This window comes from Tenrec ecaudatus, chromosome X (genome assembly GCF_050624435.1).
Source record: "Tenrec ecaudatus isolate mTenEca1 chromosome X, mTenEca1.hap1, whole genome shotgun sequence".
NCBI classification, from domain to species: Eukaryota; Metazoa; Chordata; class Mammalia; order Afrosoricida; family Tenrecidae; genus Tenrec; species Tenrec ecaudatus.
In genome coordinates, this window is record NC_134548.1 from 89,746,963 (window position 1) to 89,772,921 (window position 25,959).

Genomic DNA, 25,959 nt, shown 5'->3' on the forward strand with positions numbered 1-25,959 from the left:
AATCAGCCATCACAAAAAATGAGGTTCAGTGAAACTGCTTTCACAAAACAATTCACTGTGAGCAGAGAGAACTTTCCCAGGTGACACCACTGGGTGCACTAACTCAGAGAGCATCGCTGGATGCTCACCTAGTGGGAAAAATGCATACTACGAAAACTGCCCACTGGAGCTTTTTTCCCTTTTTTGGGGGGAGGAGGGAACACCCTCATATATAATATGCAGAAGAAATTACTGCAATGAAAAATACTAGGATATTAACAGTAGTTATTAATGGATAGTTGTATCACACATGGTTTTGTTTCCCTTTGTATTTTTCTACATTTTCTGCAATGAACCTCTATTAATATTATCACAGGACATAAATAATCAATGTAAACAATGCCTTTAAGTTCAAAAGTTATGAATAGCATAGTCCAGTCTATGCCTGTACTTATCAATTGATTTGTTTTTTAAGTAGATTTGTATAAATTCACCATCTTCAATTATTTTGCAGAGCTCAGAAAGACCTGGGTCATTTACAGTATATGTTTGTATGTGATTTTTTTCATGGAAATTTATCAAGTGGGAGGAAAACCGAGGATGTACTATTTGAATCTTTCCCTTTGCCACCTTCTTTCTTTCACTTATCAGATTGGTAATATGAAGAGCTTTAATTTTAAAAGGTTTTGACAAAGAAAACATTGGCATATTTCACCCACATTTAAAGCATGTTCAACACTTTTCAGAGAGAGAGCTAGGAAGAAATAAGTGCATCTCCACCACTTAAAAAAAGAAAAACCGTTCCCAAGCCACCAGTCTTTGCTTCTGTCATGTCAATTTACTTGCTGTTTTTACCATTTAAATATACTATTAGCAAAAATTCTATTCTGTAGTAGATGTTATTGATTTTATTAATTTGCTGTTGGAGTAGTTTTTTCTTAAATAAAATTAAAATAAAGTTGACATATATACCATCTTGTAAATCAAACAATTTTCCACTTGAATACTCCATGCTATCCCTTCCTAATTCCCAACACCTTAGTCTTCTCTGCATATTTTTCCCCTAGAATCTTAGTTTGATAAAAAAATCAAAATGTCACCTTATAAGGGAAACAATGCTTATAACACAAAACCTTAGAAAATAAATATTAAAAGAACTATATGTCAATTAGTTGGAAATCATTTATTGCTTCTACAAAAGTTTAAATAAAAACCTACAAAAGTTCACATTACAGTCTGATGTAATTTCAAAATGATAGTATATTTCAGAGGTAGTACCAGTAAAATGCGTTGCTAAAAAGAATTTCTTAACAATGTAATGCAAAATAAAATTTCAATGTGAAGCAATATGTATTCAGTATACACTTTAATAGAACAATTATAATTATATTTATGTGAAAATATCACTTTATTCTCTTCTTCCCCTTTGTGAATCTGCATTTTAGAGAGATTTGTCTTCAGCAGCAGTGTGTTGACTGTAGACTCAAGTTAGTAGGCTCCTGCATTATAACATTATAAAGCATAGCTGGGTGAAGAGCATGATATAGTGCTGTCTGCCAAGGATAACACTATCTTCAAATATATACCTACACATTGATCCATCATGTTGAGAATATGTTACTGATAACCTTAACTTATAAAAAAGTTTCTATCTAGGACATGAATGAAAATCTAACACATAAAAAAAATAGACAACATGCCCGGTGTGTTATTGCAATGTGGAGGAAGCAATAGGAGTTTTCACAACCTCTAAAAATAATGATAAGCTATTAGGCTATCATGAACAAACGCTCCCTTGGAAATGGGCTACATATACCTCCCCCCAAACCAAACGAACAAACAAAAGCAAAGCAAAGAAAGTAATAAGGCAACAAAATCTTTTTTAGACCTTACTCCTATTGTTGACTGTTGCTGACTTGATTTGGACTCTTGGGGATTTCAGTGTGCAGAATAGAAATTCTCCATACGGTTTTAAAGGCTGTGATTTTTCTGAAGAAGCTCATCAAGGCTGTCTTCCAAAATGCCTCTAGGTAGGCTTGAATCACCAACTTTTGTGTAGTTAAGCACAAATCACTAGATACTTAAAAATCTACCACTATGATTTCTTTAACAAACGACAGACTGATGAATGTTCCTTTAAATACATGATGATGCCATTGGAGGAATGGCTTCTTGGACATCTTTCTTGTAGTATACAAAGCTCTAGGAGCGTCATATGCAAGGTGGCACAGCCATTCTTTAACAATGACAAACAAGCACACAAGTCCTGCTGTTGATAACCGACCCTGCAAGAAAACATTCTTGGTCCCAGAAGTCGACAATTTTCAAATGTTTTACTTGCATGTACTAATTTTCCTATTCTTTAGAACAATTGCAGTTCTCATTTTCTTGAGAATAATTATAGCTTGAGGGAAGTGAGGGAAGTATCTTCAGTATTTTTTTGGCATTGTTTGGTATTGGTTGCACATGTTGGCAATGTATTGCTCTTAAGTATGTACGTCCTTCTTAAAACCTACTTAGCTACCACATGCTAAAGGAATCCTTAAAATGTGCTTAAAAGGGGAGGAAATGTTTTCGATTTTTCAATGTTCTTTTTTTTCTGTCTCATGAGCTACTCTTCAGAGAATATGGGCTGTTTCCATATTGTGTCGAAGCCATGAGAAAGAAATACCAGTGGTTATCTATCCCACAGCCCTGGTGATGCTCATAAGAGCATTCGTAAACTGATATTTTTCTGCTCTTAAGTGTTTCAAAACCAACTTTGACCTATACATGTGAACACATATCCTTTCTATGTAGTAGTTGGGAATATCTACCTTGACGTCTTTTTCAAAATCCACTGTGCATAATTTCAATCTGCCAATTGTTCTTTATCTTGGATATAGTGATTGCCTTTGGTCCCTGCTGTAAAAGTGGCCATATTTCATTTTAAATGTGTTTTAATTTCAGTGCTGATTGAAAAAAATACTTCTGGTGATAGATGTATACAAATACCAAGATAAAAAGGATTTTCAGAGTAATTTTATGATTTCACCCTATTTTTATACAAATAATGTGCACATTATATGTCTTTACAAGCTGGGAAACCCCAGTGTGATTTTCATAGGAATGCTATACTAATATTTTTACATGTTGCTTCAATTTCACGTTTTGTTCCTGTGCAACAAATTTAATGTTACTTGGATAAAACTGACCTCATGGAAACTTCTTTTAAGATAGGCATCTTTCTAAACCAAGTGCAAACAAAGAGAACGGAAAGGGTTCCTGATGTGAATGGGACTCCACAGTGAAAGCAAAGATTATGAATTCATGAAGAACTAGAAATTAATAAGTAAGCAATTTTCCTAGCCTTAAACTTACAAGAACAAGATATTGTTTACATTTACTGCTTTCAAAAATCATAATGTGGAACACAATTTTTGATAATCAATGTCTGGAGACAATAATTAAAGTCACTAATTAATTGTGTTTTCATCTTAAACTAGGTCATTTTAGTTTATTCATTTATTATCTCCATCTGACTGCTGCATATCAAACTCACTAACATTGATTCTGAGTAATAGTAAGTAATTCTATGGGAAAAAGTAGAACTGCTCCATAGGGCTTCTGAGACTGTACATTTTTACATAAATAGAGAGCATCATCTTTCTTCTGAGGAGCCTCTGGTGTCTTTGAACCATTGTCCCTGTGCTAAGTAGTCCAATGCCTAATATACAGTGCCACTAGGACCCCTTATCCAATTTCCAAACTCTTCAGATTTCAATACCTCCTTACTAGCATCATGGAACTAGCTCAGTGCTTCCTGAAGGCACACTCCAGTGATGGCAGAACTGATAGATAGCAGCATCACTCTCTTCAGTGCCTTCAACAACATCATCAACATCATTGTTGGTTATTTGGCTGACATTCAATCTCAGAATTTCTGAAGCCATTTATGGTGTCGGGGAATATCTTGCCCCAAGCAGATGCCAGCCACTTGCAGATTTCTGCAAATGCTGTCCACTTCAATTGTTTGGATGATGGGACCAACACATGAATCTCAATGTTACTTTCTCAGGAAATTATCAAATGAGTGTTTGACAGCTCTAGATTGTGGCCATATAACATTTATCTACCCCTAGTTTCATAATATTATAGCCCACCCATCTCTTTGTATTAAAATGCAAAACTACACTGCTGGTGGGGATACTTTGGGATAATGGCAACTCTCTTGAGAATCACCATCTGCTTTAATTTTACCCCACTATCAGTGCAACCCTACAGCAGCTACCGTTCTGGTGGCTGGAGCATCAAAAGAAAACAGAACGTTGTCCATCTTGATTATGTGCACTTCAGATATACTAGGTCCAGAGATTTCTTTGGTGATAATTTTATGGAAGATTATTACCTTTTTTCTCTCTGTCATGCTGAAATTACTGGCCTATAGTAGTTCTCATTCTCACAGAAAAACCATTTCTTTTCATGAATTTAGGAATCTGGATAAAAAATCAACTTGAAATTTGGACTTCCTCTTTTATTTGTTAAGAATTTCTCTTCAATCTGAATTGTGACAGTAGAGATAGTTTATTTTGTTCCTTTTGAGGAATATTTCCCTCTTTCAATTTATTCTCTAACTCATGCCATTTTTTGGGGGGGGGCTCACAATGTGTGTTTTCACAAATTCATTTATTCTCGATTCTCTTTTCTTCAAACCTTCTAACCTCAAACTTTCTCACAGCTTCATTATTGTTGTTTCTTCTGTCCTCTCAATGATTTTCAGTTTTAAGTCACCAGTTAGCACTTGCATTGAACTCTTGCCAGGATCCTAAAGGATTTTAAGAAGTAAATTGATTAATTGAAATAATGTGTACACTAAAATTGATTACTAGCTGATTCTAGTAAAGAAAAATAAAAATTCAATGGTTGTTTTATATGCTCGTGAGTATATAAATAAGATGGTTTATGATCATTGTTCATAGATTTTGAGATAATAAGATATAATTAGAAAAATAAGTAGACCTAATATAACTTAATAGTTCATTTAAAATGACCTGATGCCATTTTCTTATTCAACTGTTAAGAACTGTCACATAACAACTTTGCTTTGTTTACCTTGATATTTAAAACTCAGAGGTGGAAGAAGACTGTGATAATTATGAAAAATAATTCTGGATAAACTACTAGTCCTATTGATAGCTGCAAGGAGTCCTCGTAGCAGAATGGTTATGCACTGGGCTGTGATACAAAAAGTCTGCAGTTTGAAACCACCAGCCACTCCACAGGAGAAAGACAGGGCTTTCTACTCCTGCAAACAGTCAGTGTCTGAAACTAATAGGAGCATTTCTACCATGTACTATAGGATTGCAATGAGTTGGTATCAATTGGATGGCAGTGAGTGTGGTCTGAGTCTTGATAGCTACTGGGTGTCATTTATGCTAATGCATGCTCTGCTTATGCTTCCAATTGATAGCACGTGATTTATGGACAATCTTTGGTAGGTTCAAGTTTCCAACTGATGACTAAAAATGATGGAGTGTTAATGATCAACTTAACTTAATAGAAACAAATGCAGTTTCAATTGTTTATTTTCCAATTACTGGTCTCCTACTAAATTTCACAGATTACTTCTTGACCATGGTTTATACTTTATTAAACAAAGGTCATCAAAAGGAATATTTTCAGGCTATCGAATGTAAGTGAATGAAGATGAAAAAACTTGGAAATGTTAAAAGACATGAATATTTGTGTATATGAATGGGTGAATGATGCCAAAACTCTTTTTCATTAGTCAGTTCTACATGTTAAATGTGTGTGCACATTATTTGGGACACTATTTGCAAAACCATGGTAATATAATTTCTATTTTAAGGGAAATTTACACTGGGCTAAGGTTATATCCTATGCCTCTTCTCATAATTGTAGGTTAGGGTTTATTAGAGGACTCACGCATACAGAATCCTTAAATGTATACAAATTTCAACTTAAACAACTTTTATGAATAAACTTGAAAAAGTTAACAAGAAGTTGTTCTTTTTGAAGTATAAGACTTGCTGAGTAGTTGAAATCCCATGTTCAGCACCATGTCTTCCCTATAGCAGAAGCTCAGTAAATACTTTTGTGATATATTGACTAATTGCTGAACTGTGATAAGATGTAGGAGGGAGCCACTTCTCTTTAATTTACAGTAATAACCAAAGAAGAAGGGTTTTAACTTGAAGCAGAAGAGACTAGAATTAAAAGATAAATTCAATAATTACGAAGGAAACAGCAAGAAGAACTTGAAGGACTGCAATTTGTTCATACTACCTTAATAGATGGATTTAATATGTGCTGTATATAGTGGGAATTGTTAATCACATAGAAGAATTTGCATGAATTGATACATTTAATCCTGATATCTGTGATTCTGTTACTAAATGTTCTTTTCGCCTATTGAAATTTGACTTGATTGCAAAGAACCACATGGCTCTCAATTAATGGGGAGCATATTTACTCACTCAAACATCTCAACTAACAAAGGAACAATAGCAATAACATGGCAACAGTGTTAAATCAAACTAGTAGTTGACAAAATGGACGACTCTCTATGAATCTTGCCTGTTGATTTAGAATAGACATATCTGACACAAAGAAAAAGAAGATATTCATGAGTGCTTTTCTACATTTTGAAGTTTGTATCTGTGAATTCAATGATCAAAATTGCTTTTAATCACAAATTGCAGAATTGCCATAAAAAGAAATGTATGATTTAAAATGGGCAAAACAGCCATCTACCTTCTTTTCTAGTATATTAGGTATAAATAATTATTTAACCATGCAACATAATTCTATACTGCCAATATGACACTGTGAGCTCAGAGAGAAATTGGCAATTTTTTCTATGGGTCTTGGGAATACCATCTGGTACCTCGGAAGGGAAGATCTGCAAAGAATTGTCCACAGTACGTGGCCATCTGGTACCTACTAATCGAACAACTGAGTAACATAACTATTTAAGAGTACAGTCATAAACTAGAATTCCAGAAATTCAGAGTATTCTGCTTTGCAACCAAAGTAATGTAAATCTTTTTGCATGTCATCCTTGGCTGATGGCTCTATACAGGCCTCACATGAAACTGAGGTAAATTTTGTGGCAAAGATGTGTGACTAGATAATAAAACATCTCAGTAGCTTACCTTCATTTCCTGATTCACAAATTGTAAGAACTGAAAAAATATTATTAAGTTGGCAATAAACAATATTTTTGTAACATTCAATCCAACTCTGTTACACAAATTTACTTGCAGAATGAGATTTGTCTGTTGCAACAATGAAGAATTCCCATCAACACTAATATTGTACAACACTTATATTTTTGTTTCTGTACATAATTTGCTTGATTTTATATTTGTGGGGTAATTTTCCACAGTGCCCCATCTAATATTTAAATTAGATAATGAAAGGAAGATAACAATTTCAATTATCAACTAGTAGTCAGTTCAATTTTCAATTATTAGTTTAAGCCAAACTTTCATAGGAATTCAAAATAAATCTCAGGGCTTGTCTAGGTTAAATAGTTATTTTGTTTTGTTCCAGTATTCGTTCCATTTTCCTGAGTAAATGTGTATGTAGATGCCAGAAAGGGGGAAAAAGATAGAAGGGCTACAAAAACGAGGCTAATCAAGTTTTAGCAACTTGGTAAGTACATCGAACTATATTTTTGTCCGGTCAAAACTATTACTAAAACTATGACTCTTCTATAAAACCAAACCAAACTCTTCCAGAAATTAGACAGTATACATTTCATAGCTGAACTGCTTGAAATTAAATAGAATATTTCCCAGAGTTCCATCAATTTGGAAAACACTCTCAATGTTTTAAAATTTCACATCCTTTTTTGCGCTATACATTGTCGCCATTACAACTTGTCCATCCTTCCCAGATTATGTCTTTTTCCAACTGCAGAACATTGGGCAACATAATGCAGTTATCTTGAAATGCACACCTGTTAGGCAACCAAAAGGCTATATCAAATCACAAGCTGTCTGCGGCATTTTTTTCTGATAAAGAAGACAGGCTGAATGAGGTATCATCAGGCTCTGGTGAGGCATGATTAAAATTCATTTCTTCTAATTCAGGAGGCAAATCTGACAGCAGTGCCTGAGTGGGAAAAATCAAATTTTTGATTAGTAAGTGGATATACATTTCTTCCAATTTTATGTTAAGATTTGAAATTCTCTAAGTGTGACTTATTCCTCAGGATGTAAAGAAAGAATGATTTCTCTTTAATAATCTTATGCTTATCTTACCTAAAGCAAAATGATCTCCCTAAGTATTAAATAACTTTAAAAAAACACTAGATATTGAGGCTGTGGAGTATGTAGACTGGAACCCTAGACAAAGGAGAATTCAGAAGGGATAATGAACAGCTATTCTCAACCAAGTGTTTGAGGCAACGTTCAAACTAGTTTCATATATTCATTAATCACTGCTAAAAGCTTTAAAATCTTGTTCTTCATTTAAAGATTCCTGCTCAATTAAGCTACCCTTTAAAGGGAAATACATTTCATTTCACAAAAGACTAATTTGTATTTCAGTGGTAGAGTGGATTTTGCAATGATTCTACGTTAGACTAAAATTTAACAACTTGAAAATACCAAGTGATTCTTTTTCTTTGCTTGCCCATGTCTTTCTCTACAGAAGGCCAAACCAAGAAACAGCTGAACCAATTAACTTCAGCTGCAGTGATGTATCCAGAAAATGGATTATCGCTCTCTTAGAGGAATTAGGATAAACCAAGAATCATGGACTAAGCTTCATAATGGTCTAATTAATTCATCTGGAATTACAGAACATGCAGCTATATTATGGAATAAATGATTAGTCAAGTTTGAGATGCTTATTTAACCATAAGACATTATTTATTAAATTATTTGCTCCTTCCAATGCTAAATATATCATATCTGAGGAATTTTTAGACAGAATTACATGTATATGAGCTTTGAAAATTATGGTAGACAAGGACCTAGTGAACAAGGACAAATGGAAGTCCACTACAACCAAACTAAGCAACACAAAGCCCATGTACACTTGGAGAAAATATGGAACGCAGTGTTGAAATAAGACAGGTTAAATACTTATCCTTTGATTCTCTTTATTAAGAGAAGTGACCACTGTAAATCCAATTTTGTTTCATTTAGCACAGAAGTAAGATTAGAAATGCCCTCCTTTTTATGGGCTGTATTAATAAAAGTCCATTTGGACTAAGATAAAAAGTGTTATCTATTGTGTACAATTAAACAAATCTGAACTTCTTATTGAAGTTTGGAGCATTTAAATAGTGAGACACTACACACTAAGGTGCTGGTTTGAAGTAATAGGACACAGAACAATATTCTTTCTACTGGTAGTTTACCACTAACCCAGATCAGGTAAAACGAAGCCTTTGCTGAATTTGTTTGATCATAATTTATGCAAATTACACCACTGGATTTAGATCTTATTGTTATCATGAATAAAACATCAGCAAGAAACCTAGACCAGTTGTTGATGCTGAATGTTGGTGAATGTATGTGTCGTGCAGTAGGGCTGTTCTTTACAGGGATTTCTGTGACTTTTGGGAAGGGTATCTCCAGGAAAATGTACCGATTGACATTCACTCTGCTCAGACTCTTGGAAAATCAAGCAGATCATGAAACTTAATGATATTCTAAATTTTAGTGAGAAGACCTTCAAATCAGGGATATACTATTTTTTATGCATTGCATGTCATTAACTGTTGGTAATAAAACATACCAACTTTAAAATTCATTACTAATGGATGAAGTACACTTCAAAATTTTTCCTTTCCCTATCTTACAGGATTGCAATATTTGCTCATTTAGAATATTTCAGCTTCTGGAACTTCCTTTTTCATAGGTAACTAAGTAAACACAATTAACTTTTCCTTTTTTACTACAGGTTCTTCATCAATGACAACTACCTTCAGAGTCTGATCTCCTGGCACTATTCCCACAAGACTAAAGTATTTCCCAGTTTCTTTTTTTGCTCATTAAACTTTGTTTTAATGGGTCTCAAAATCCTACAACAAATTTTGGGTCAAGTTGCTTTCCATTTAAAAAGTACTGATTTTGAAACCTAATAACAACACTGCCACACAAAAAACATACGGTCCACAAACATTCTTTTCCTTCTGAAAGTTTTACGATGCACTGTTATCATCAACCAGTCTTTCACTATGAAACTTAAATGGCCAATTGAGACAAACAGCACTGAGACCGTCTTCCACCCCTGATTAAGACTGGAGTGGCAGGTGTGATGGGTAATATTCATTTAGCCTTCTGAGCCTTCTGGGCAGACTTGGTGACCTTGCCAGCTCCAGCAGCCTTTTTGTCCACTGCCTTGACGACACCCACAGCAACTGTTTGTCTCATGTCTCGGACAGCAAAACGACCCAGAGGAGGATAGTCAGAAAAGCTTTCCACACACATGGGCTTGCCACGCACCATGTCAACAATGGCAGCATCACCAGACTTCAAGAACTTGGGGCCATCTTCCAATTCCTTGCCAGAACGGCGATCAGTCTTCTCTTTGAGCTCAGCAAACTTGCAAGCAATGTGTGCAGGGTGACAATCCAGCACAGGCATGTGTCCAGCACTGATTTGGCCTGGATGGTTCAGGATGATCGCCTGAGCAGTGAAGTCAGCTGCTTCCATTGGTGGGTCATTTTTGCTGTCACCAGCCACATTGCCACAGTGAGACGTTCTTCACATTGAAGCCGTCATTGTCCCTAGGGAGAGCTTCACTCAAAGCTTCATGGTGCATTTCAACAGACTTCCCTTTAGTGGCAATGTTGACTGGAGCAAAGGTGACCACCATACCAGGTTTCAGAAGCCCAGTTTCCGCTCTGCCCACAGGGACAGTCCCAAGACCACCAATCTTGTAGACATCCTGGAAAGGCAGGCTTGTCAGTTGGGTGGGTTGGTGGCAGGTTGCAATCCAGAGCTTCAAGTAGTGTGGTCCCACTGGCATTGCTATCCTTACGGCTAACCTTCCACCTCTTGAACCAAGGCATATTAGCACTTGGTTCCAGCATGTTGTCACCATTCCAACCAGAAATTGGCACAAATGCTGCTGTGTCAGGGTTATAGCCAACTTTCTTAATGTAGGCGCTGACTTCCTTAACAATTTCCTCATCTCTCTTCTGACTGCGGGGTGGCTCAGTGGAATCCATTTTGTTAACACCAACAGCGAGCTGCTTCACACCCAGCGTGTAAGCCAGAAGGGCATGCTCACGGGTCTGCCCATTCTTGGACTGACGAGCTTCACATTCACCCACACCAGCAGCAACAATAAGGACAGCACAGTCAGCCTGCGATGTGTCCTGTAATCGTGTTTTTAATGAAGTCTCTGTCCGCGGGCATTGATGATGGTCACATAATACTTGCTGGTCTCCAATATCCACAGGGAGATGTCAATGGCGATGCCATGCTCCTGTTCGGCTTTCAGCTTATCCAAGACTCAGGCAGACTTGAAGGAGTCCTTACCCATCTCAGCAGCTTCCTTCTCGATTTTTGTGATGGTTCTTTTGTCGATCCCACCACATTTGTAGATCAGGTGACCAGTTGTGGTGGACTTGCCAGAATCGACGTGTCCAATGACAACGATGTTGATATGGGTCTTTTCCTTTCCCATTGTACTTACGCAAAAGGGAAGAGATTTATTGTAGCCCATACGTGAAACACTAGAGGGGTCCAGCATACCCTACTATGTAGGCATGCTCAGAGTGACTCCTCTTGAGCCAAGCCCCAAAGCCCCAGGACTGGCTGGGGTGGGGATATCCTTTCCAATTTTGGCTTAGGTTTTAGTGATGATTTTCACCAACACTTATATTCTGGTGGCAAACCTGTTGCAAAAAAGCCATCAGTTTCTATACCACTTATTCCAGGTTCTAGGGCTGAATGTCAAATTCCATATTATTAATCCTTCCTATTACCCTTGCAAAGTGGAAAGTCTGGAGTTCAAGACCTTTACCAGAAGAAATAATAAATATAAACAATGACTTGGTACATGGCTGTCAATATTATGTTAAATGATTATTGATTGAAAACCAAAAACACTTTGAATAATATTTTAGTTCATATTGTTTTTCCAAACTGTGTATGGCTTCCTTGTATATTAATCACACCACTTGACTTGCTTAAATTAAAATTAATGAAAAAATAGTGATTTTGTACAAAGAGAATCTGATGTATTATTAGGTAGAATAAATATTAGTGTCTTCTGGAAATAAGCCTAAGTATATCACAGTGTAAAAATTATTAGATCACATAGGTAGCCCCCCCCAAAGTTTTCTTCTGATTCCTTTGCCTTTTTTATTTTTAATCATTTTCTGGGGGCTCGTACAACTGTCATCACAATTCATACATCAGTTGAATCAGGCATGTTTGTACTTATGTTGCCCTTATTCTTTTCTAGACATTTACTTTCTATTGAGCCCTTGGTATCAGCTCTTTTTAAATTTCTCCCCTCACCCCACCCTCATAACCCCCAGATAGATTGTACATTGTTATTATTTTCATCTCCCATATAGACTTGTTTCCCTTCCCCCATGTTTTCTGTTGTTCTTCCCCCTGTAGAGGGGTATATGGTTTTGCAATGATCATTGTGATAGGTTCCCCCATTCTCCCTTTTTCTCCCCCTTTCCCCTTCTAGTATCACTATTCCCATTTCTGTTCCTGGATTCTGTATGTCGTGAGCTCCCATCCCTATCTATACCTGTGTACATGTTCTGGTTTGAATTGAGAAGCAGCACTGGGGTCATGATAGTGGGGAGTGAGGAAGCCTCAAGGAACCAGAGAAATATAGTGTGTTTCATCGATGCTTTACTTCACCCTGGTGACTCACCATCGGTAGTTTTTAATCTTTTTAGTGATTGATTATGTTTTGAATAAACCCGGGTTAAAGTCATGTTTGAAATCCACCCATTAAGAAAGTACTTATAATCTATCTAAATTATGTAAATCAGGAATTTCTTTTTGGGTGTTTATTATATAGACTATGATTTACCCACTGCTGAGAAGTCAGTCCTGACTCCTAGTAACTCCATAGGACAGAACTGCTCTTTAGTTTCTGAGTGTACATGTGTATGAGAGCAAACAGCCTCATCTTTCCCTGGAAGAGACTCTGGTGGGCTGGAACTGCAGACCTTATAGTTAACAGCCCACCGTGCTATCAGGGCTATAATATTCAGTACAACGTTGTCCTATTTTCTCTTTATTTTGGCCAAATTTTTGTCCATAGTTAAGTCTTTTATCAGAGGAAAAGTAGAAGAGGAGAAAAGTGAAATCACATTAGTTTCTTTTCTTATTTGTTAGTAGCCCTGGAAAAAGAACCAAGTCAGAAATGAAGTTAAAATCAGAGAATAAAATGGAGTCTATGTGCCACGACTCTTAGATGTCAAGAGACATAGGTGATGACTCTTTAGTTGCTTCTATAACCCTGTATAGAAAAACCATACTGTGGCTTCTGAGTACATGAGTACTATTTTTTCTACTTTATAAAAATTTACAGTACCTTTAGTACCATGTTACAGATTAGCATTTCTTCCTTTAAAATAAATCTGAATTTCTGAAAATAAGCACATTATATATATATAAAATCTGGAAAATATATAATTCACACAAGAAATTAGTTGACTTAAATAAAGTTTTCAAAGTGTGTGAAGAGGATGGAAAATCTCTGATGATGGATACATAACGTACATGTTGGTTTCAATCTTATGAGTAATTTCTTTTAGTACATACTTTGTGAGTCAGCCCATTAGTAAAATAATTTTAAAAGACTAGTTTATCTATTTTTAATGGAGAATTGAAGGATATTCAGACTATTATTTTCCTGTAGATGTCTAGTATGGGTTATGTAAAGTCTTACTTGGATATGATTTTTTTTCTGCTTCTGAAATTTCTTACTAAAAAAACTCTTGGTGGCTACTTCCTAAATAATGGTTACTTGTGTCTCATATTACTCATATGAAACATTTCTGGCAAAGAATCAGCATGGTGATATATAATGCAAAGACAAATTTGATAGCCTTTAATGTAAAATTAAATATTTATACAATCTTGTAGAAAGGTTAATAAATTACTAAACATATTTAATATGAAAATTTGAGAAAGAAAAGATAATTTGGGAAGAATTTGTTTTTAAAAATCCACAGAGGTTAATGGAAAAAATTACATTTCAATTATGAAATAGAAGAATCAAATACTCTACTTAAATTGTGCAAAAAGAAATGATACTGCATCACAAATATTTTCCCATTTTCCTTAGTGAGGACTAATATATCAAATAATAGAGGTTATCCATGCATTTGTGAGCTATAGCTGGAGATGGAAGGTAAATTAAATCTAGCAAAGAGGCAATTGTCTCACTTCTTTCATTATCAAAAAGTCCTAAAATATGTGCCTTCCTAGTCTCTAGAAACATTTTGAGAAATTTCTGTTAAATTATTTTTCAACATTTAAAAGATAGCCTGGAAAAGCATACTAATCAATTACTCATATTTCCCACTACAGCCGAACACAAAATCTCAATAGTTACTTTCAAGAATGTCTTTAAATATGGTAAGAAAATAATTCCTCCAATAAAGCACACAATGAAAACAAAACTGAAAAATATATTAGGAGTCCACGTGTAATAGGCTACTTTGTAACATGATGCAATGCAGCTTAATAGTGTCTTTTGAGACTTACCTGCTGCTGGTCCTTATCATCTGCTTTCATAGCTAGTATCAAGCTTCTAACAAAAGTTTGAAGTTTAAAATATTTTTGCTTTTGGATTTCTAGCTCATTTTCAATAAATCTGACTTCTTCATTCTAAAGGATGAAAAAAAGCAAGTAATATAATTACCTGATGTAAATGTAGAACTGTACATGTTTGATAAACATACAATTCTAAAGAACAACAAAATTAGAGACACAACGAAGAAAATAAATCTTCTTGCTACCCAAAGACAAACCACCAACAGGAAATAATTTCTTATGTCAAATATCCAATGATTAGACTCCAGTAAGAGAAAGAACCCTCCAATAAAAAAATTGAATTTGCCCACTGATTAAGAACAGGTAAAACCCAAATACAGACAATGACACAATTATTAATGTTGATTGTACCATTCACAAAGCCAACTGCAGGGATAGAAATATACTACTCTTTTATACTGAAATTGTTACTAAGACTGTTTGTGTCCTATTATGTAGAAGTTAGCTTTCAGAAAATATCTCCGATGCACCATTAAATTGAGATCTAGTCTCACCACTATTTTTGTTAGCTGTAAAAGAAAAGAAAACTAGACTGGGATTTAGAGGTGCTTTAGTGCCATGTTTACTGGTAACTACGTGTATCAATATGATCAAGCCAGTAAACATTTCTGTGCCCCCATTTTCTTGCCAGTAAAATGGAGGTAATATTAGTAAACTTTGGCAAATATGATTGAGGTTTATAAAGCTCACATAAGATAATGGGTATTAATATCCTCTGAATAGATTTACTATAAAGCCACAGTAATTAGAAAATGTAGTGCTGAAATAATATAGGCCAGTAGAATAGAAGGAAAAAAATGAAATAGAATTGTGCAAAAATGGTCAATTGATTTATTATAAAAGAGCTGAAGTAATGCAATAGACAAAGTACAGTCTTTCAGCAAACAGTAGTGGAACAATTGTAAACCTGTGTGCAAGAAAGAGAGAGAAAGAGGGAGGGAGGAAAGGAAAAAAGGCAAGAGGGAAGGAAGGAATACTGACCTTTACCTAACACCATATAAAAATTTAACAAGAAATTTGTTGCAACCATAAATGTATTGCCTAACACTAGAAAACTTCTAGAGGAAAACAAAGGAGGACAAACCCTCAAACCCTTTTCTCTGCCAATATTTCCTGCTTTCTTTTCATTGAGAATCTCTGGGGGGTTTTTTTTGTCCCTGTTGGATTTGGTTTACTTAAAGAAGTCCTGTACAGCAGATTTACCCAATACAATGTGTCATTTGATCTCTTGACTGCTGCTTCCATGAGCATTGATTGTAGATCTAAGTAAGAGGAAATTCTTGACAACTGCAACCTTTGCTCCATTTAGCATGATGCTACCCTATTGGTCCAGGTGCAAGGATTTTGGTTTTTTTTATACTGAGGTATAATCTGTACTGAAGGCTTCAATCCTCGAGCTCCATCCAGCAAGTGCTTAAATTCCTCCTCACTTTAAGCAAGCAAGTTTGTGTCATTTGCATATTGCAGGTTGTTAATAGGCCTCCTTCCAATTCTGATGCCACACTCTTCTTCATCTAATCCAGCTTCTCTGATGATTTGCTCAGCACACAGACTGAATAAATATCATGAGAGAGGATACACTTTCCTAATTGCAAACCACGCTATATTCTCTTGTTCTATTTGCCCAACTGCCTCTTGATCCGTATACAGGTTCCACCTGAGCATAATGTAGTGTTCTAGATCTCTAATTCTTCTCAAGGCTAACCATAGTTTGTTATGGCCCACACAGGTGAGTGTTTTAGCTTAATCAATAAAACACAAGTGAATATATTTCAGCCAAGATCCATTCTCTGGTACCACTGCAACCACTGTTCAATGACTGTCAGTAAAATCTGCACATGCCCTAGAGATATGAATTTCTCGAGTTATATCTTAATAAGGAACTCCTTGATGACCAAACTGAGTATTAATGGCTTAAAAAAAAGACAAAGCAAAATAGCGACTTTCGAGTAAATTCTTTCTTATGGTGACTCCATGTGTATCAGAATTCAGAATAAAATTATGCTCCAGAGTTTTATTTCAGAATTTTCTGTGCTGATTTTTTCAAAAGTTGATTGTCAGGACTTTCTTCCAAGGTACTTCTAGTGGATATGAACTTTTCCATTATCAGTCAAGAATTTTAACTTTTTGTGCCAATAATAATTATCAAATGTACCCAAGAGATAGTCTTTCAGTTTGCCATAATGGATCCCAAGAATGCAAATATTAGTTTTAAAATTATTTTAAAAAATAAATTAATCATTAATTTACACAGTCACTGGTTGCTGAACACTTATTTAGAAGGCTCTAGACTAGATAATATAAAGAATAATAAGACACAATTCTGCATTCAAGAAGTTTATGATTAATACACTTAAAAAACAGCAAAATGATTTTCATCGAAAAGCAATGATCACTAACAATAGCGTTGATGAAATATTTTTGATGTAAAAACAGCACAACAATTTCCTTTAATGACAAATTAATGTTTTAAATGTATAATGCTGCTTTAGACCAATGTTCTAAAATCAAAAATGTGTACTGCAATATAGCAACACCAAAAGAATGTAGTTAGAAATATGGATGGCAAATGTGCTTTAAAAGAAAATAGTGGACATGTGGTGCATTTTAAGCAATGACAAAGAATTTGTATATTTGGCTGATGAGATTTCTAATCAAGATCTTGATGCTTATAGTACAATTGGAGAAGAAAGAGATTAATTTAAATAGTGCAAAGTTAAAACAGCACTTAAAGATTTGGAAAATTCTATTGTATGAACTAAGGACATGTCCTAGAATTTTAACCATGGTTGTGGGTACACTATCTCTTGTTGAAGAAATTAAGTCTTTTGTATGAACACATTAAGATGATTTCTGGATCTAACCAATTACTACAGAAGAACTTAAGGTAACTTACACTGAAGGGGCTACAGAAAGAAAAAAAAGGAGAATAATTTCTGCCTCTGGATTTCTAGAAACAGGAGACAGGGCAAAGGAGCTACATCTTTCTTCTGCCAAGAAAAGAAGCACCCCTAGAGCAACTTTGAGATAGGCAGAACTGTTGGAAAATATGCAGGAAGTAGAACTTTCCTGGTTTCAAAAAGGTTGAGACATGATCTTCTGGATCCCAAAGGGTGAGTCCACAGCCTCCGATATTTCAGAGTTGGGCCTATACCAACTTGGTTCTGGAGTGTGAGTCGACTGTTATTGTGTGTCAGGAGTGTGGGGCCACCACCCAAATCTGAGGAGTCAGTGCTACCATACCGAAGAAGCAGAATCATGGAGCCTGCTAGTGCCTACTACGACCAAGCGGGTTGGATTACAACTCAGATACACTAGAATAATGGGACTGGACAAAGTCAAGGGAGCAAATCGCCTCTCAGTGGGCCTGTAACATGGAGTTGAGTCCATTGTTAAAATGCATATACCCAGATTTTGCAAATAGTTCCAAAAAAACACCAAAGAAATATTTTCAAGCCTTGAGATCCAAGGAAAATTTTTCTGTTTGCTTTTGGACTTGCTTAGTGCCTGTTACACCTTATTTTCCTTCAATTTTTTATCCTTGCAATGAAAAGCACTTTAATCTAGATTTCATAGATTTACACATGAAGGGGAATTTTGTCCCAAGGGAGACTGTACCTAAAATGTCACCCATATTATGTTTAGATGCTTTAGAATATGAGACTTTCGACCTGGAAGAGATTTAACATTGTTAATATGATGTCATAGGGCGTATGTTTTGCCTATGGCAAGGGCATGAATTTTTGCTTGTCAAGGGGTGAAATTATACACTGAATTATGTCCTGCAGAAACATATATTTTAAATCCTAACTTCTATGCCTGTGTTTAATGTCAGTCCACAGCTGGCTTGGTCTTCTGTCTTTAATGTTCAATGTGTTAAATCTACACTTTGAACATCATACATGAAGAAAGCAAAGGGTCATTAAAAACCAAGAAAGAAAGAAAATATCAAACTGGATATCAGAGGAGCTTCTAAAATATACTTTTGAACTTGGATAAGTTAATGTGACTGTAAGAAATGACAAGATATAAACTTGAGCAGAACATTCCAAAAAGCAGCTGGAGAAGACAAAGTAAAGGGTTATAATGAAATATGCAAAGGAAAAAATGCTCAACATTTATCAGTATAAAAGCACTGAAGAAAATGTGCAAAACTCAAGTCACAATTTTGAAGTGCAAAATATTGAACCATGAAGGAATAGTCAAAAGAAGATGGATGGTGTATAGAGTCACAGTATCCCAAATAATCCAGCAACATGCAACCATTTTAAGAGGTAGCATATTATCAAGAACTGATAGTATGGAAAGAAATTAAAGTGAAAAATGAAACTCCAGAAATGGATGGAATACCAATAGAAAGAGTTCAACAAACATATTCAGCATTGGAAGTTCTCTTTCAGAGAGGAGACTCTGGCTGAACATCAAGTTCAGGCCAATGGAGGGGAGCATGTACATTTCAGAGGAGTCACTGATATTTCTGCTGGTGGGTAAATGGGGAGAAGCAGCCTCACATCAGGAAGGGATGCTAAGGAACTTAAGGGATGCTAATGGATGTAGGGAACGTCAGGGGAGAAGAAACCTGGTTTTATGTTCCTGGGTAGACATTTCAAATGTTTCTTCCCAACCCTGGGAGAAATGCATGATGGGCTAAGCATTACGATGATCTTAGACTCTGGCCTTACAGGGAACATGGCATTCCCCATGGGCCACACCAGAAGGACTTATCGTGGAAGCCTGGCTCAATGAATTGGGCCCTATCTCAAAACTACCGGCAGCCTTGGACTTAGGACGGAAATAGTCTGATGGGAGAGGAAGCCAAAGATAGCGACCCCAAGACTGTGGAACTGGTGGTCATTGGACCTTGAGTGGGACCCCTGGTTCAGAGGGTGGCCAATGAAAGGGGAACTGGAATCACCATATATTTAGGACCTCAATGCTCCCCTTGCATTTACATGACAGGTTTTAATCTAAGCGGCAAGGATCTGCATTTGTAAGAAACGACACAGGAAATTTTCGCCTAGCTCCAACCCCTATGATCAATGTAAACAGAGCTTAATCAATAGAGAAATACATCTATAGAAGCAACAATTCACAGATTGAAGCTCAGAGTTGGACTATACTTGCAGATATTCCTCATATCAACATACCTTAATTCTATGTCATTGACTAAATTATTGATGATATCCATGTAAGCCTTTTATTCCACAGGGACACAATTGACATGTTTTACTTTTTTGTTTCTTTAGTTTTTTTTGGGGGGGTGTGTGCTATTTTGCTTGCTTGCTTGTTTTTGAGTGTTTTTTGGAGTTGTTCTTGTTGGTTTTTGCCATAATCTGATCGCAAAAGTAAACCAGAGTCATTCACAACCCATGGACAAGCAGATGGATTCTGGGTTGCCCCATAATTCTAGCCCTAATCCAAGAACAGTTAGTTCTTATAACATGGCCCTGCTCAATACTCACCTTTATGAAGAGAGCACTGAAGGTAATGTAATGAAGAAAGCAGATGGTGTCCAGCTATCCATTAGAAGTGTTTCTTATGTCTTAAAGGCATGTTTTAAAAGAAGCAGCCTTCTAAGTGAAGCATCAACTAAGTCCACAATGCAAAGATGATGATAACAAAATCCAATTATGATGAAGGGAAAAGTATCAGAGCTTAACTTGTGAACACCCAATTTGTTGAATGATACAGAGGACAGTAAAACCCTTAAATCCATCTGCAGTCTATCTAGTTATATTAACCCTCTGACAGATCCCCTCTAGCCACAGGTGAGGGACTTGAACCACTTTACTATTAGACAGAGATTGTAAACTTGATTGTGCCACTTGATTATGGTGAGTCAAATCACGGTACAGTATGATACTTGGTCAATTGACCTCCCTCTTGACCCAATCTGTTTTTGTTCTAGGCACTAATATTTCTCACTTGATCCATGACAGAAATTTGTTCTCTGACTTTTAAAATATTATTGGTGGTCTTTTCCTTCTTACTCTTTATTTCATTTTGATTTTTATCTTTATTAGTATTATTTTCTTGCTGTATTGTTTTTTTATTGTTTCTGTTGGGTTCCACAATTTGTGAATCACAGAAGTAGTGTATGCATAGAGAAAGTAGTTGAAGCAATGGCTTATTTGGGATGTGGGGGGTGGTTCTGGGGAGAGTGAAGGGCTTTGGGGAACAAATAATGAATGTGGGGAGGGGAGCATTAGAATTGTTTGTGATGATGTATGTACATCTCTCTTTAAAGAAATTTAACTATGGAAGTGTATGATATGTGAATATTATGTCAAGAAAAATACTTTAAAAAAGAAACAAGCAACAACAAAAACAAGATAAAGAATAAGAACCACATGATCACATCAATATATGCAGAAAAAGCATTTGACATTACCCAACACCGATACCTAATAAAATCACTCAATAAGATAGGACTAGTAGGAAAATTCCCCGATATAATAAAGGTTATATATGAAAAAAACCAACAGCCAACATAACACTCAATGCGGAAAAACTGAAAACATACCCATTGAAAATGAGAACTAGACAAGGATGCCACTTAACATCACTCTTAATCAACATTATGCTGGAAATCTTATCTGGAACTATAAGACAACAAAAATACATCAGAGGAGTACAATTGGGCAAAGAAAAAATGAATTTCTTGCTATTTGCAGACAATATGAATTTATATAGAGAGAACTCCCAAGTATCCACAAAAAAAACCCTGTTGGAAATAGTTGAGGGATTTAGTGAGGTATCAGGATCCAAGATTAACAAGAAGAAGCCAATAGAATTACTATATACCAGTGAAGAGAGATCAGAAAAATACATCATTCACTGAAGGACTGTAAATCATATCATCCAAACTCAAAGGAAGGAATAGTTTCAGAGCCTGAACTGTAAGATTCTGGTTTGCAGAAAGCTATGGATGACAGTGAGAACCCAAGAGACATTTGTGAGATCTACACAGGAAATACGCCTCTGGAGATTCCCCTCTGTCCATAATAGAACGTTGGGAAGGAAATGGTCACCAAATAGAGTGCATTGGAGAGATGACTACAGAAGATCAAAATGACAACCTGACTTGAACACTTAAAACCTTGTCAGTTGATCTCCCTTCTAATGCACATTAGGCCTAATCTGGTTTTCAACATTTCCTGTATTTTTTTGTTTGTTCATATTGAGGTTTATCTCACATGGATTATGTCATTGGTGGGTCACCTTTTGAATTTCTGTTATATACTTTTCTGTTTCTCAGTACATAAAACCCAGGACTGATGAACCTAGAGGGACAGCAAGTAGAATAAGGGTTTCTGGGGGGTACAGTGCTAGATGGGTGCTAAAAGGAAGCTGATATCAAGGGCTCAGGAAGAAAAATAATGTTTTGAAACTGATCGTGGTAGCAATTGGACAATAAAATGTTTGGTGTGACTGAACTATAGAATGATATGATATCTCTATTAACTCCCAATAAAATGGTTTTTAAATAAAAGAAAAGAGAGAACAGAATACCATTAATAATAGCCAAACAATGGGTGAAATATTTAGGAATAAACCTAACCAAAGAAACAAAAACCCATATAAGTAAAAAATACAAGATATTATCACAAGAAATCAAATGAGATCTGCATAAATGTTCATGGATAGGACGAGTCAATATTGTTAAAATGTCAATACTAACCAAAGCAATCTACAAACACAACAAAATCTTGATCCAAATCCCAACATAATTATTTAAATTAATGGAAAAACTAACTACCAACTTTGTATGGAGAGGGAGGAGGCCCAGGATAAGGAAATAATTTCTTAAAAAGTAGAACACAGTAGATCATCTTATACTGCCTGACCTCAAAATCTACTGCACAGCCACAGTTATCAAAGCAGCGTGGTACTGGTATAATGATAGATAAACAAACCAATGGAATAGGATAGAACCCTAGAAATAAAAGTTCTGCCTACAGACAACCGAATTTTGAAAAAGGACCAAAATACAATAAATGGGAAGAGGGTCCCCTCTTCAATAAATGGTGCTTGACAAATTGGATATCCATCTGCAGAAGAATGAAACAGGCCCCATATTTCACCCAAGTAACAAAAACAAACTCAAGATGGATCAGAGATACTGTATATACTTGAGTATAAGTCAACTCGAATATCAGCCGAGGCACCTACTTTTACCACAAAAACTGCATTAAAAACATGCTGAAAAACTCAGCTTATACACGAATATATACGGTAAATGTAAACTTCAAAGTTAATAGGATCAAAAACAAGAAAATTGGGACAAAATTAAGAACCCTATTGCAGGGCATACACAGACTACCAGATATAACAAAGGAAGCACACACAATGGAAGACAAAATAGATGAAGGGGACCTATTAAAAAAAAACACTTAGTACATCAAAAGACTTAAAATAGCAAAATGACTTTTTTTTTGGGGGGGGGTGTCTTTAGCAGTGACATACCAAAGGACAATGTGGTAGTTATATAATTTGTTGTCAACTTGACACTATTAAGAGTGAATGGGGTGGAGTTTAGCCTGTCAATCATGTCACAGCTTGACCTCATTTGGAGGCACTAAGGAGATAAATAGCTCACTGGAGGTGGGACACATACTCACTCCCTGCAAGACATTCCTGTTGAAAAGCCACATGGAGCTATGCTGATGGCAGCCAGAGCCTTGGAGCTGGAGGAGCCACATGGAGACCTGCACCAGCACTAAGATGCTTCCACCACCACTGGATTCACAAGACTTTCCACCCACTGGCCTGTGATCTTCCTGCACTCGGAGTCATTGCATGTGCTGCGTGAGTCTGAAGAGGAATTTATAGATTGGTACTGGACATATAGGCTAATATCGAATTTATGAACTTGATCTGGACTGGCCTGGGATGTTTTCTTAATGTAAAATTACTCTTTATATAAAGCTCTTGCTTTGCATATGTGAGCCTCCCTGGATTTGTTTCTTTAGTTTAATCAGACCGACACAGACAAATTATTAAAATCTGCAGAATTCTGCAACACTCCAATAAGAAAAATCTAAACAAATAGCCCTCTTAAAATATGGGCAACGGACCTCAATAGACGATGCACAAAAGGTAACACTTGAATGACTAACAAAAACATGAGGAAATGGCTCACGTTCACTAACTACCCTTGAAATGCAAATCCAAACAACGATGAGATACCATCATATACTCACAACGATAGCACAGTTAAACAAAACAAAAGAAGCAAACAGAGAACAACAAATGCTGGAGAGGGTGTGGAGAGACTGGAACTCTTACACACTGCTGGTGGGCAGGTTAATATGTACTACCATTGAGGAATGCGATGCAGCGATACCTAAAACAACTGGCAATAGAAATGCCATATGACAAAGCAATGCCATTGCTGGGTATATGCCTAATGAAATAAGAGACAGATCACAAATAGACGTATGCTCTCCTACGTTCATTGTATCAAGGTTCACAAGAGCAAGAAGTTAGAAACAACCCAAATTCCCATCAGGAGAAGAACTGATAAAAAAAACATTGGTATATACACACAATGGAATATAACACATGCATAAAATAACACAATGGAGCCATGAAACACCTCATTAAATGGAGGGATCTGGAAATCATTATTCTGAATGAAATTAGTCAACTAAAAAAGGAAAATATTATATGAGTTCAATACTTCAAGGATAAATACCAAGATGAAACCAAACACATGCTTCCAGGTCATGCAATCTGCTAACCCAGTCTGCCAAGCAAAGCAGTAGAGAACATTGTTGGTGCCCATGAAGCGCACTGAATCCTCTATGTACATGTTAAACACTACTTTGACAGAGGATGTTTCACTTCAATCAGTACCAGATTTTGAAGAGGAGGGGAGAGGGAGATGACCATACTTACTGCCATACACAATTGTGCTAAGGTCAATCCAAACCAACAGACACTCCTACAGAGTGATAATTAATCCTCATGGGAAAATCAAGTTAAGAGCTGGGGAGGGGTTCATATCGGTCTGGAGAAGGAAGTACATTTCTGTTGGTAGAAAATGGGGAGGACCAGCCTCCCAAGAGGAAAAAATTATTAACAATATTTATAGGGAGCCCAAGGAGAGAATATGCCTGGTACTATGATCCTAATAGTTCACATCTGACCTAGAGTCTATACAGGCCCTAGGGACTCAGGTCATGTGGAACAAACTATGGGGACTTTAAGTGCTGTGTTTTCGAAGCGCACAACATCCTTCAAAGACTCGAGGGGGAAACCCCACTAAGTGAACTGGGCTCTACCTCAAATGCACCTGTAATCGGTGCACTTAAGGCTTAAACTATGTGGTATGTGAAAAAGCAGAAGCTATCCCAAGAGTATTTAACGGGCAGTTGCTGAACCATATATTTACTACTTCAATGAACTATTTGCTTTATTTAGATATTTATTAATATGGTAGACCTGATTCTGCCACTGGCATTGAATATTGTTGTACGTTTGGCCTTACCACAAACCCACATGATTTTTGTAAGTAGTGACTAATCACATAATGAGTTAATCAGTACAAATCAATAATTTATATATTGTGATTTTCAGCCAGGCTACATTTGTTCAATCCCCTTTTCTCAATTGTGCTTTAAATGCACTATCATGGACTAAATTAAGGACACTATCAAGAGAATGATTGATAATATTCTCTAGCATAAAATGAAAAGTGAGCCAGAGGCATATATAAACCAGAGCTATATGGATGAATTTTGGTCTTGCACTAAATTCTAGCCCCAATCTTAGAGCAATTAGTTCTCATGACATGGCCTTGGTTAATACTCATCCTCATAAAGAGTGCACAGAAGATTACAACAAAATGTGGTGGAGAAACTCGATGGTGCACAGCTATCAGAAAGAATAGCATCTGGAGTCTTGAAAGCTTGCTTTCAAACAGCAGTCATTTAAGTGAGACATCAACTAAACACACATGGAAAAAGCACACCAGCCTGCATGGTCCAAGGATAGTTAATAATCTAATCAATATCTGAAAGGGGGATTTGCATCAAAGATTAAATTGCAAACACCTAGTTTGCAGAAGGCTGTGAAGGATAATAGAAGCCCAAAATGCACTTGCAGGGTGCACACATAGATTAAGCCTCCAGTGAATCCCCTCTGATCATTTTTAGGGATGTGAGTAGCCTTGTTATCATTCAGACACCACTGTAAA

The 25,959-nt window shown here is 36.2% G+C and overlaps 1 protein-coding gene and 1 pseudogene across 2 annotated transcripts in view; both read right to left on the reverse strand.

Annotated features, from left to right (window-relative positions):
- Positions 1-1,239: 1,239 nt before the first annotated feature.
- The window catches only part of HDX (highly divergent homeobox), a 246,619-nt gene continuing 221,899 nt past the window's right edge, over positions 1,240-25,959 (reverse strand). For both annotated transcript variants that reach the window (XM_075539089.1, XM_075539088.1), the window contains 2 exons: positions 14,691-14,813; positions 1,240-8,097 (listed from right to left, as the gene is read on the reverse strand). In XM_075539089.1, the coding sequence (XP_075395204.1) occupies positions 7,972-8,097; positions 14,691-14,813 (249 nt within the window). In that variant the 3' untranslated portion in view covers positions 1,240-7,971. The remainder of the gene's footprint in view (positions 8,098-14,690; positions 14,814-25,959) is intronic.
- On the reverse strand, positions 10,114-11,631 carry LOC142434264 (elongation factor 1-alpha 1 pseudogene; annotated as a pseudogene).